The 12,083-nt window shown below is 41.1% G+C and overlaps 1 protein-coding gene across 1 annotated transcript in view; it reads right to left on the reverse strand.

Moving 5' to 3' along the window:
- The window catches only part of F13A1 (coagulation factor XIII A chain), a 60,863-nt gene that overhangs the window by 21,203 nt on the left and 27,577 nt on the right, over positions 1 to 12,083 (reverse strand). The window contains exons 6-8 of the mRNA XM_032685634.1: positions 8,858 to 8,965; positions 6,188 to 6,362; positions 1,194 to 1,332 (exon numbers count right to left, since the gene is read on the reverse strand). Coding sequence (XP_032541525.1) covers positions 1,194 to 1,332; positions 6,188 to 6,362; positions 8,858 to 8,965 — 422 coding nt within the window. The remainder of the gene's footprint in view (positions 1 to 1,193; positions 1,333 to 6,187; positions 6,363 to 8,857; positions 8,966 to 12,083) is intronic.

The raw sequence follows: 12,083 nt of genomic DNA on the forward strand, positions 1-12,083 counted from the left end.
CTGGTATGAGTTTCCCAGAGAAATTGCGGAGTATCCATCCTTGGAGATACTCAAAGCCCAACTAGATATGGCCCTGAGCAACCAGCTCTAGTTAACCCTGCTGTGAGGAGGAGGATTGGATGACTTCCATGGGTTCCTTCCAGTCTCAACTACTCTATGATGCTGTGATACAAGCTTCAGATGTAAATGAACTTAATTGTTTTCCTTAGATTTCCTCTTGATTATGGAAATCACATAAAAGAGGTTACAACAACAGGTTCAGTCATTTCCTCCACCACATAATGGGTTTATTACAGTTTTAATATAAAGACTTCCATAGATTAATGAAGCATGCTGATAAGCAGCTATGCTAATGATTGAAGATATCATTGACATAAATCAAGTATATTAACATTGAATAGGATGAGTATCTCCTGAATATAGGAATATAGAGGTCATATTCACTGCTTCACTCTGAGGAGGAGGGGCTTGAGGGCCAATAACCCACACAGAGCATATAATCGATAAATGCTACACTTCTCCTGTCAGACAACAGACAGTAAGAATTTGAAAAGCCAGTTAGAGGATTGCCTTCTGCAAAAGAATGTGTAAACTCTATTTATGGGTCCTAGGGAGTTTTCTTCTTATAAATCTGGTGATAGAATTTCAGTATCTTGTATGATACCTTAACTTGTTTCACTTTTTCAGCTGAACTGGATTTATTTTGGAAGGTACCTATGCAACAATGATTGCATGTACACAACATAAAACCAGTCTATAAATATGGAAACTGGGAACAGGCAAAACAAGAAGAATATTTTTCCATATAGATTGAGGTACACCTTTGAGCCTGGCTCCAGAAGGATGGAAGTGCCCATCGTACCCCTTTCCATTTTTAGAAATAGCTTGGCCCGAAGGAGCACCAGCCTATTCCAGCTCTCCTCTGGTGTGCTTAAATGTACACTGCATGGTAATAGTACTAGCAGTACTAGCAGTACTAGTAGTACTAGCAGTACTACTAGGATCCCCCAGGGTTTGCTTACTCAACAAGCACTTCATATTAGTCAGCCCACTAACAATCCATTCATTCTGTTTTACATAAGCTAGCAGTGTTCTTCAATGCACAGAGAAATAAATAAAACATAGGCATTGCCATCATGTTTTTTACTACTTATATCATTGACACATTAAAGGCATTTTCCAGGAAGACTCACCAGACAGAGTCTTTTGTAAGTTTGGTGTCCACTTTTCCCTCCTCATCCAGAAAGAAGTCCAGCCGTAAATTGGCATTGTTATCATGGGCAGAAGAGTAGTTGGTGATGAGTCTTGCAGGTATCCCCAAGCATCTCAGGACTGTGGCAAAGACAAAAGTGTGATGAGGAGGACAAATAGGAAGGCTGTGTTCATGGATGACAGGATGAGAGGACAGAAACTATTAACAACTAGAATAAAATGGGAAAACACAGTCAAAACAACCCAAATAATTCCTATCTGTCTTTATATAGCACTTGGTAAATATTTTATTTGGTCCCAAAATGATGAGCATTCAGGGTATGTGGTGGTACAGTGGTTATAACCTAAGCAGCTAATTACCAATAGTTTTAAAGCAGCCTTCCATAGCAACCACACTGCAGCCTTTCAGGACAAAGCTGGTGCAGTGGGTCAACTGCATGACCAAATGTGGTACAAAGAAAAATAAGTTTGAACTTGCAAGAAATGCAAAATATGTCAGGTCTCTTAGTATGAGTAACTCAGGAGAATCATGAGATTATACTAAAAAGAAAATTAACAGAAAGTATCTCCTTTTGATTGATTTGGAGCTTTCCTGTTTCACATCTGCTGACAGGAGGGATCAGGAGAACACAAAGAATAAAGCAGAAAATTACTGCTAGCAATGCTGAAAAGCTGCATTGTTTGCAACTGAAATGATAGAGCTTGAGAGTCTGAATAAAATGCATTACATAATTCATAATTAATATCAAATACTAAGTATAGTATTTGAGAGCTAACAGTCCCTTCCCATAAAGGATCTTAAAAGGAGGACCAAAGAAAAAAGCCCCTGGTCCTAAATCTCAGACCATCACAATGTAACACTGGTGACTCTTCTCACCATTTGACAAGTGGTAGATTTGGGAAATGTGGAAATGCTGCAGCTATGTCTGTAGTCTGCAGTAGTGCATCACTAGGTTTCTGTGTTTGTGTGCACCCTGCCTGATAAATAGGCATGGAGCACAGCCCTGAGAGGGGAGTAGGGTTGCAGGGTGGCACATCATCTCAGCTTCTCCAGATGACATATTTTGTTTCTCAGCCAAAAAAAGTTCCTTTTTTTCCAATTTAGGAGCCAACATGGTTCTGCAGAAAACTGAGGGTGTTTGTTGTTTTTTTTTCCCCTCTTCTTTTTTTTTTTTTAAGGGGAAAGATTTTTATTGAAAATCCCATTTAAAAATAGTTCCAATGCTGCAAAGTTGAACAGCTCTTCCTGCTACTGCTGGGTTTTGTATATTCATTAGTGTCACTACTGTGACTCCCAATAAAGTGTAACACTGCACATTCATTTCAAGTTCCTGGATGACAAATTACCTGGATGCATCCAATACCATATGTACCTATTGATTAAACTTAATTCAAGTGCCCTCCAAGGCTTCCAGTGCATGAGCCATCAGGGCTCATTGAAAATAATCTGTCTGACAATTTCAAGATTAATGACCATTTCTCGACTGTTTTAGCATTTTTAATGGATGAATATCCAGAGCGTACATTATAGTAACCTTGGAAAGCTGGACTGGTCACAGTGATAAAACATTGGCAGCTGAGAGAGACTCAAAATCACCTCAAAACAACCCTGTTAGTTGCATATGACTGTTCAGACCTTTGCTGTCCTCTCTGTAGTGATCAGCAGTTGGATGTATCAGTGGCTATCATCAGATTAGCCACTGGACATTTCCATTTCATAATTCTCAACAAACTTTGTACTTCAGCAATCCTTGCAGCGTACAAAGTGCCAAGTCTCTGACTTGACTAACTTAGTCAGCAAACCAAGTCTAGTTTTACCCCAGATAAATACGCCTCTCCATTTAACACAGCAGGCTCCAGGCCTCTGCTGCATTGCCCCAGTTTCACAGTGGCCTGCAGGCAAAATATTGCATAGTGGTGATTCAGGGCCATTGCAGGGGGAAGGTGGGAGAACTGGTGTATGTGTCTGTCTGTGATCTATAGAAATCCAGATAAGGCAACAGGCAGAGAAGACAAAGTGGGCCATGGAAGCCACTGCGAGGAATTCCTCCATGGGAAACATTTGCATGAGCCTTTTTAAACCCATTATGTTGTGCAGAGGCTGACGAGCATCAAGTACAGACCACGTAGCCTCAGACAGTGAAGGAAGTAGATATCTCTCAGGTTCTTTGGATGTGGGTGATTGCTCGTTATCCCACTGCTCCAGGAATAAAATTAAGCATTTCATGTGTGAAGGACACAGTACCTGCCAGCACCTTCCCAAATCAAAACAGGAGCCTCTTCAAATACATGAAAGAATCTGGACTTGCACAAAACAGCTGACATTGTCCCATGCAACATCCTTGTCTCTGAATTGGAGAAATACGGATTTAATGGATGGACCAATTGGTGGATAAAGAATTGATGGGATGATTGCACTCAAGAAGTCGCTGTCAATGGTTCAATGTCCAAGTGGAGATCGGTAACAAGTGGCATTCCTCAGGTGTTGGTGCCATTTAACGTCTTTGTCAGTGACAGAGACAGTGGGATTGAGTGCACTGTCGGCAAGTTTGCTGATGACCCCAAGTTGTGTAGTGCAGTTGACACACTGGAGGGAAGGGATGGCATCCAGAGGGATCTTGAGAGGCTTTAGAGGTGGGCCTGTGTGAACCTCATGAAGTTCTACAACGCCAAGTGTAAAGTCCTGCACATGGATCAAGGCAATCCCAAGCAAAAATATGGCCTGGGGAGAAGTGACTGAGAGCGGCCCTGAGGAGAAGGACTTGGGGGTGCTGGTTGACAAGAAGCTCAACACAACCAGGCAATGTGTGCCTGCAGTCCAGAAAGCCAACTGCATCCTGGGCTACATCAAAAGCAATGTGGCCAAGAGGTTGAGGGTGGTGATTCTGCCCCTCTACTCTGCTCTCATGAGACCCCCCCTGTAGTGCTGCATCCAGCCCTGAGGTACCCAACATAAGAAGTTCAACGGACCTGTTGAAGCAAGTCCAGAGCAGGACCACGAAGATGATCAGAGGGTTGGAGTACCTATCCTATGAAGACAAAACTGAGAGAGTTGGGCTCTTCTGCCTGGAGAAGAGAAGGTTCTGTGGAGACCTTATAGCACCTTGTAGCACATAAAGGGGGCCTGTAAGAGAGCTGGAGACGAACTTTTTACAAGGTCATGTAGTGATAGGACAAGGGGGAATGGCTTTAAACTGAGAGAGGTGGGGTTTAGATTGGATATTAGAAAGAAACTCTTCACTATGAGAGTGGTGAGGCACTGGAACGGGTTGCCCAGGGAAGTTGTGGATGCTTCATCCCTGGAAGTGTTCAAGTCCAGGCTGGTTGGGGCTTTGAGTAACCTGGTCTAGTGGAAGGTGTTCCTGCTAACAGCAGGAAAGTTGGGACTAGATGATCTTTAAGGTCCCTCCCAACCCGGATCGTTCTATGATTCTGTGCAAAGCAGAGAAATCTGAAACTCCATCCCCCACTGCAGCTGTGAGAAGTGTGTGCCAGCAGAAGGCTAGGTGGTCAGAAGACAGCTTTATTTCTGAGGTCCTTACTCCTTTGAATAGTTTTTGAACCACCTCAGGTAACCAGAATGAGTTATGAAATTTAGTTATCCAGACAGGAGGAAAACTATGTACAAAATGAAAAACATACAGAACAGGCAAAAATAAAGTGAAAACACAGAGATGCCCAAAGCTGCCTGGGGGTGAAGAACCACTCTTTCAACTTATCATTCATTATTCAATTTTCACATTTCCTGTGGAAGATGGGTGATTAATTGCCCTCATTTTTTATAAAAGTATAATGCGAAGAGAAGTATAATGTGATTCCTTGAGAAAGCAACATATGACAGTATTAAGGTACATAAAAAAGGGAAAGGTTTCACAGAGAAATTTTCTGTAATTTCCTTTTCACATCTTAAATCTTGGCTTCAGCTGTGGCTGAAAAGTACTTGATGCAATGTAGGCTCCAAGCCTTCAGAAATGCACATTGTGTCTCCCTGCAACACGCTGATCTGGTCTTCCCCACAGTCTGATGCTTAAATGCATACATTGTAAGTGCTTCTCAGGATGATCATCTCAGCTTAAGACACTTACTTTTAGTCTCTGTTCAGCTTCTTCTATTGCCCAATACCATAGGCATAGGAACGCTTTAACTGGCTTTATATTGATGCTTGACATAAGCATTGCTTCTAATGTCTGGTCCCTATTATCTGTATAAAGCACATTTGCTACATTCTGAGAGTCTTTCCTGACTGCTAATACGCTGCAGTGTGTTCCTGTGTATTAGCAGATGATGTTGTTAGAAAGTGCTAGATAGTAAAAAAATGGGACCAATTCAATGCCGCTTTCCTCACTGGGTTTTATGACCCGCAACACTCTGCAGCAACACTAGAACTCTAGTTTGACCAACTGTGTTTAGACTTAACCTTGTAGTGCTAGACAATTAATAAACTAGGCCAGTATTTTCTTCATTCTTCTGGCTCATAAACTCTGTAGAAAATGTTAACAGTGCTCAGTAGACAGGTGTAGGGACAGTTCATCTCAATTTTTCTAGGAACAATCCTCAGTAGGTGAGATTTGGCTTTTCTGCAGCAGAAACACGATCGCATATCCCATATTGGATAGTAATTTAATGTTTTAGGTCTAGATGACAAGCACCCTGTTCATCTAAGATTTCCTGACAGAAATGTGGACCATGCCAAAAGACTTAACTTTCTCTCTCACAAACTTACCCTTGTGAGTCACTGAATACATTTTACTAAACCCAGAAATAGTTAACAGATTTGTGTGGAAGAGCAGCTGAACCGAAGTACACACCAAAGTTTTATTTGAAGACCATCTATTTTAGCCATGTATTTTTAAGCCTCTGTGCTATTTATTCCTGAACAACACAGAGTCAGGAAACATTTTAGTTCGTTTTACCTAAGAACTCTGTTAAGTAAGAATTGCATGGCAGCATGGAGATTTTTCTCACTGATACCTACATGTGTTGAAGACACCAGCAAAGACCCAGCACTGGCCGTATCGCACAGGTTGCTTAGAACTGTAATACTCCAAGAGAATGTCCACACTTCCTGTCCAGGCCGAAGGTGCAACACCATAATCATATGAATTGTTCCAGGATCCGGCAATCACACCATTATCATCCCTGGAGTTGATCTAAAGTCAAAGAAAACGAGTGTTAGGGATGTCAGAGACTGAATAATAAAAAGCTCCTTAACTCATCAGACAGATAAGATAGGAGAGACTGAACATAGCCAGTTTATGCTAGAAGTAAGATAAAAATATTTCATTATGAAGGTAGGGGATAAATAGAACAATCTTGCTAAGGACCTTGGATTCTCCATCACTGAACAATTTTGAATGAAGGTCAGACACTTAAAAATAACGCTGAAATTAAATCACCACACTGAGTTTTCATGTTGCCTGTTTAGTAAGTTTTATTAACATTAAACATGCTTACTGATATGTATTTTAAATAAACACAATCAGTTATACACTGACAAGCAAGCCTCAGAAATATTAAGCTGTATTCTTTCCTAACATCATTTGGTTTTCTGTCCATATCAGTCCATATTTTAATAAAATCACTCCTGATTTACAGCGGATTGAGAGGAAAACCAGTTCACTGTTATTTTTAGAGCAGAAACTAACTCTTTTGGTCCAGCACATATGAAAACAAGAAGGAATTTGCTGTGTAAGTTTTCCTCTGGTAAGATTATACAAAGCAGAGAGTTTTGCTGACTAATGGCTATACTGATAGGCATTAACGAGCAATACATCTCCTAGCTGCAATTTGAACCAAACCAGTTGAGGCTGTGCAAAAAGCTCATTCGCTCTGTACCTTTTAATTATGCAAATGTGGAACAGCTACACACCAACCAAATAAATCACAATTCTCATTTGAAAGCTTTTGGCTGCATTAACTACTGTTTTATAATTAGAAAATCGACTTCCTGTGAACTCTAGGACTGAATAAAGATAAGTATTCAGAGTCATAACCAAAGGATTAAGAGGTTGTGCCCATCTCACTGGTGTGGGAAACATGCCAAGAAAAGAACTCTTGAAGGACAGGGCAACATGTTGATCTTCTGGCTCTCCTATGGCTGTAAAGGATGGAAGAAGAGAAGGACTCTACCTGCTTTGCAACACAAGGAAGCCTCAGAAGGAATCCAGCATGGGAGAATGTCCTCAGACTAGCTCAGCTCTACCACATTTCAACTTGAGCAAGAATGAGGGTAGGGAACACAGGCTGAACTTTAGCACCTCTTGACCACTTCTTACTCAGGTTCAGATTTCAGATGACCACACCCCCAACCCAGCTATGGCCTAATTCTGCAGTATAGGCCTAAAGTACATAGGTTCCTGGATTTCCAATGGTGAGCTTCTCTACCTCTCTAAAATGATTGAGTGGCTCAAAACTTAACTAATATCCAAGCCCTCTTTGGGTTCTTAAACTTTGTGCTATTCTGTCTTGAGGGCCTCCATGGTCCCTACATGAGGGACCTTTTATATCTACTAGCCCAGAGATGAGGGAACCACATTCAATTCTTGCCTCTATCTGGAGGTCTGAAACCATATTTCTAGTGTCTGGAGTGAAACAACTAACTAAAATGTTAAAAGAGAAAGAGAAGTGGAGGTGTTCTCAATACTTCTTGCTGAAGCTATTGTATGTAACGTGATGCTATGCAAGATTGAGGGGCTGGAGATCCCCCTTCAATGTCATCTAAGACAAAGAGCTCATTTTCTTAAAGCCTGGGCAAATGCTATAACAAACGGGTTAAAGGATCATCCATCTCCAGCAGCCACGTTCTGTGGACAGTCTATTTTAGTGGCTGGCTCGAGAGAACATCTAATTAACTAGCTCAATGACTAGAGTATTATTCTGGGAAGCAGAAAGCATCAGTTCAGACCTCGAATAAGACAAAGGAGAGGACTCAGCCTTTGTCTTCCACATTCTGGATGAGCCTAGCATATTGAATATTAGGGATGGGACTGCTCTTGCACCCACAGCGTGATTTCTGATGACTAGCAACTGGAAAGAAAGGAGGTCTGGAAAGTCTTCTGTCTTCTCCTTGATTATTTTAGGTACTTTTGTTCTGAATGTGGCATGTTTTGTGGACCCCATGTTTGAGGACAGTTCTCACAGTGTTTTCTTCTGGGGCCAAAGTAGCACACATATATGTTTGTTCTCAGTCTGATTAGGTCATTTGGGGCTTAAATCAGACACCCACCATTGCAGACTCCACTGAGGTTAGCACTGGAGTCTACATAAACTCTCTCAGTTCCCCATCCAAAATTCCACCCATCAGGCCACCTTATTGTCCATAGCAGAATTAGCTTTCTCAATTATATCAGCTACTGGAAAATGAGCATAGTGTTACAAGAAATACTTATGTTTGGAGTGCAAGGTCTAAAAGTGCCTTTCCCACACTGAGGCACCATTTTCAGGGAAAGGGCATGAGCCAACATAAGTTGCTTCAGCTTTACTGGAGCAAAATAAGATGCCAGACCCCAGAATGGACAATTGTCAGAATGGACAATTGATCTGTTGTATGTTGGAGTGAGCACATCAGGGCATGAGGGCCAGTTAAATCGGCCCGGCTTTGATTTATGAGTCACTTCTGACATATATTATTGTATCCATTACATACCACAGCGGAGGCAACACGACAGATTTTGATTGGGTTTCCACGCCCAGAGAGCTCCAGTTCTGCCTTATCCATCAGGAACAGGCAAGCATCCAGAATGTTTTCTTCAAACTAGATAAAAGAAAATAAAATGGGAAACAGAGGTAAAATTCTGGAAAGCACAGGCAAAGTTATTTTCTCCTGTTGTTGTAATAGCTAATCAGCTTCAAAATTAGCTGGTCAAGTCAAATTTCTATGTTTCACAATACAAGTTTTCTTCTGGAATAATCACCCATGTGTGGAAAAAAAAAACATGAGAGGCTGTAAGGGAACACAGTGTAATTTTCAATTCAACCTCAGTCCAGTTTCCAGAAGGTTGAAATGACAACACAGCCTTTCTGACAGGGCATAAAATTTTAAGTGCTAACAAGTATATAATAGGAGGATATTATAATAATAACTACAAGAAGCTGGTCTACTTGTGAAGGACTTCATGTCCTTCACAGATTCCAAACCTGTTAATTTCAGGACTTCTCTGACACAGCCAGTGTCATTGCTGAGAAGTTGAACAATAAGTGGTTTGCCAGTGTTAGTTTAAAGACACTTACCTTTTAAAGTTATTTTTTAAGTCTGTTTAAAATTGACAAGACAAAAGCTGATTATATAGATTAATCCTGATCTACAAAACTTAGATGTCAAAAACACCAAGTGACCTAAGTAGTCTTCTTCAAAAATAGAGCGAAAAGGTACGGGTTTTTTCAATCCAGCATGAACAAGCACAAGAACGAATTGAGGGCAGAGGTGCCTAAATAGACCAGAAACCATTTGTCACAGGACTTGCCCTGCAATGTATTTCATTTTCCTTGGGAGAAACTGCATACCAAAGGAAAATACCTCTGTCCCCTGGTAAATGGTAGGAGGCAGGGAAATGCATATTAATAAAACAACTATCTCCTAGATACACAAACTTATATTAACATTCAAGGCTGTGATAGGAACTCCATGAAGCTTGTCCTCTTGTCATGTTAGATTTTACGTTCTATGCTTGCATCCTGAAAGATATCATTCATACTAATATGATTTTTGCTCTCATGATATTACTAGAGCTGATAGATTTTGTAACTGTCTCCTGCCTGGCTTAGGACTCCTTGGCAGATGAGGCTGACCTGAGTTTTGCCTCCCGAAGAAAGTGCACAAGAGCCCAGACCAAGCTGCTAATTTGGCAACCTGGGGAAAGGCAGAAGAGAATGAAGAGCGAGGTCAGAGAGATGAAAAGGAAGCTCCAAGGAATAAAGATTGCTGCTGATACTGCAAGGAAGATGGGAGGGATAGTGGTGACATTCCAGGCAGCAGCTGAACTCTGGCATAAGCCAAGAAAGAGGAAGCACCATTATGTTCCACCACCTTCAGCCATTTCCTGGCCAAAGGAAGTCCTTTTCTTTGCCTCTGCCTTGAGCCTACAGGGGTCTTATTGCTCAAGGTACCACTGCTGTATGGATCATTTTCAGCAAATGTCCCCCAAGGCAGCATATCTCTCTCATCATCACCCACATTAGCATTGAAGCAGGCATTTTTCTCTGAAGCAGGCATTCACTAGTGAGTAATGCCTTATAGTCTAAGCCAAACTGAATTCATGGTGTTTGGGAATAGGGAAAGAGGGATTAGTGTTTCTCAGAGATCTACCCCTAATCATTCCTGGGAAACTCCATAATTGCATGATAGACTTTCCAGTCCACTCCACTGAATGTGATGTAAATAATATTGGTTGAATGACTGTGTTTTGGAGACCCTCCTTCCCAAGGGAAAAACAGATTAGGTAAACTCTGGACCCTCATAACCATTTTTCCTGCTTCAAGCTCACTTTTCTTCAGGTCTGGCCCAATGATTTATCACTTTCGCCAGGATCAAAATCTGCTTTCTGCAATTCAACTCATCTGACTAGAGTTAAATCAATAAGAAGTTTACCCTGCAAATTAAACCTTTCTCATGTACAGTTTATGAGACACTGTCAATCTTGCCAGCATACACAGAAAGAATAAAGAGGAAATAAATTGCTGTCAGGGTTGCTGCCTTCCACCTTAGCATTTACAAAACAACATGAATACTTGTGAAATAACTGGATTAACAGAAGAAAGAGGACAAGCTGCAAAGTCTAGCTGCCTTACACTGTTGCAGTAGCTTAGGATGCAGAGTAGCCTTAACACTAAAGCCAGTTTTTCCCTTTTTGACTATTCAGGGATTTAAAAACATTAAATCAAACTAAATCAGTTTCCTGCTCTCACTCTTGGCATGAAAGTACTATCTAGAGAGGACTGGAATAGAAACATAGCAGTTGTAAGGCTAAACACCTCTGAAATGTCAGAGGAACTAGAGTAGCAGCAGGAAGACAAGACAGGGGAGTGAACCTGGACCAGGCATGGGCACTACTTGCTGCATACAAAATAAATCAATGTCAGGACCAAAGAACTTTAGCAGAGCCACTTGGGAAAAACTGCAGATGGACAATAAGGCATGAGAAATCACACAAGCAAAGGGATTTTGTCTTCACACAGGAGTGCCTTGTGTTACACTTAGTCATGCTGGACTCCTTCATGCTAATCTGTTTCTAATAGATGACCTTCCATTTAAATCAAAGTAAGAGGGGCTGTATCACCTTTTGCACTGGCTGAGTTAGGGCTATGTTTCTCATAGGCAGTTGCAGGCAGATGTGATCTCATTGCCTGTGGTCTGACCTGGACAAATGCATGTGCCATAAAATTACATTGGCACAGTGCGTTTCAAAGCTAAAGCAGATCAATGTGTGAACATGAGAGAAGTCACAATGGAAACAAAACTTTGTGCCCACCTGCTTTATGTTATTCTTCTCACAAAAAAAAAAAAAAATCAACGTTAAATGATCAGTATAGCAATCCAACTTCTGAAGTTTTTCAGTTAGAGAATTCTTATGTGTCTAGATTTCTTCCAAAGCCATATTTTCCCTGAATCCTCTGCGGAATTTTTTTAATGATTGGCTATTTACAGTTTCTTAGAAGGGATCACAATCATGTTACAAGGAACACCTCCATCCTCATTCATTATAGCCATGTTTCAACTGTTGTGTTGTTTTTTCTTCCTCGGTCCATTTTTCTTGCCTTTCCTCCTTTCATGTTGACGCTGCTCATTGCAGAAAGCAGCTGTGAGAATCATCTCCCACTAGTAACCCAGTTTTGAACTGTATGTTCCTTTTTAATTTACAAGTTGAGTTAAAGCT

The sequence above is a fragment of the Chiroxiphia lanceolata genome, chromosome 1 (genome assembly GCF_009829145.1).
Source record: "Chiroxiphia lanceolata isolate bChiLan1 chromosome 1, bChiLan1.pri, whole genome shotgun sequence".
Classification (NCBI taxonomy): domain Eukaryota; kingdom Metazoa; phylum Chordata; class Aves; order Passeriformes; family Pipridae; genus Chiroxiphia; species Chiroxiphia lanceolata.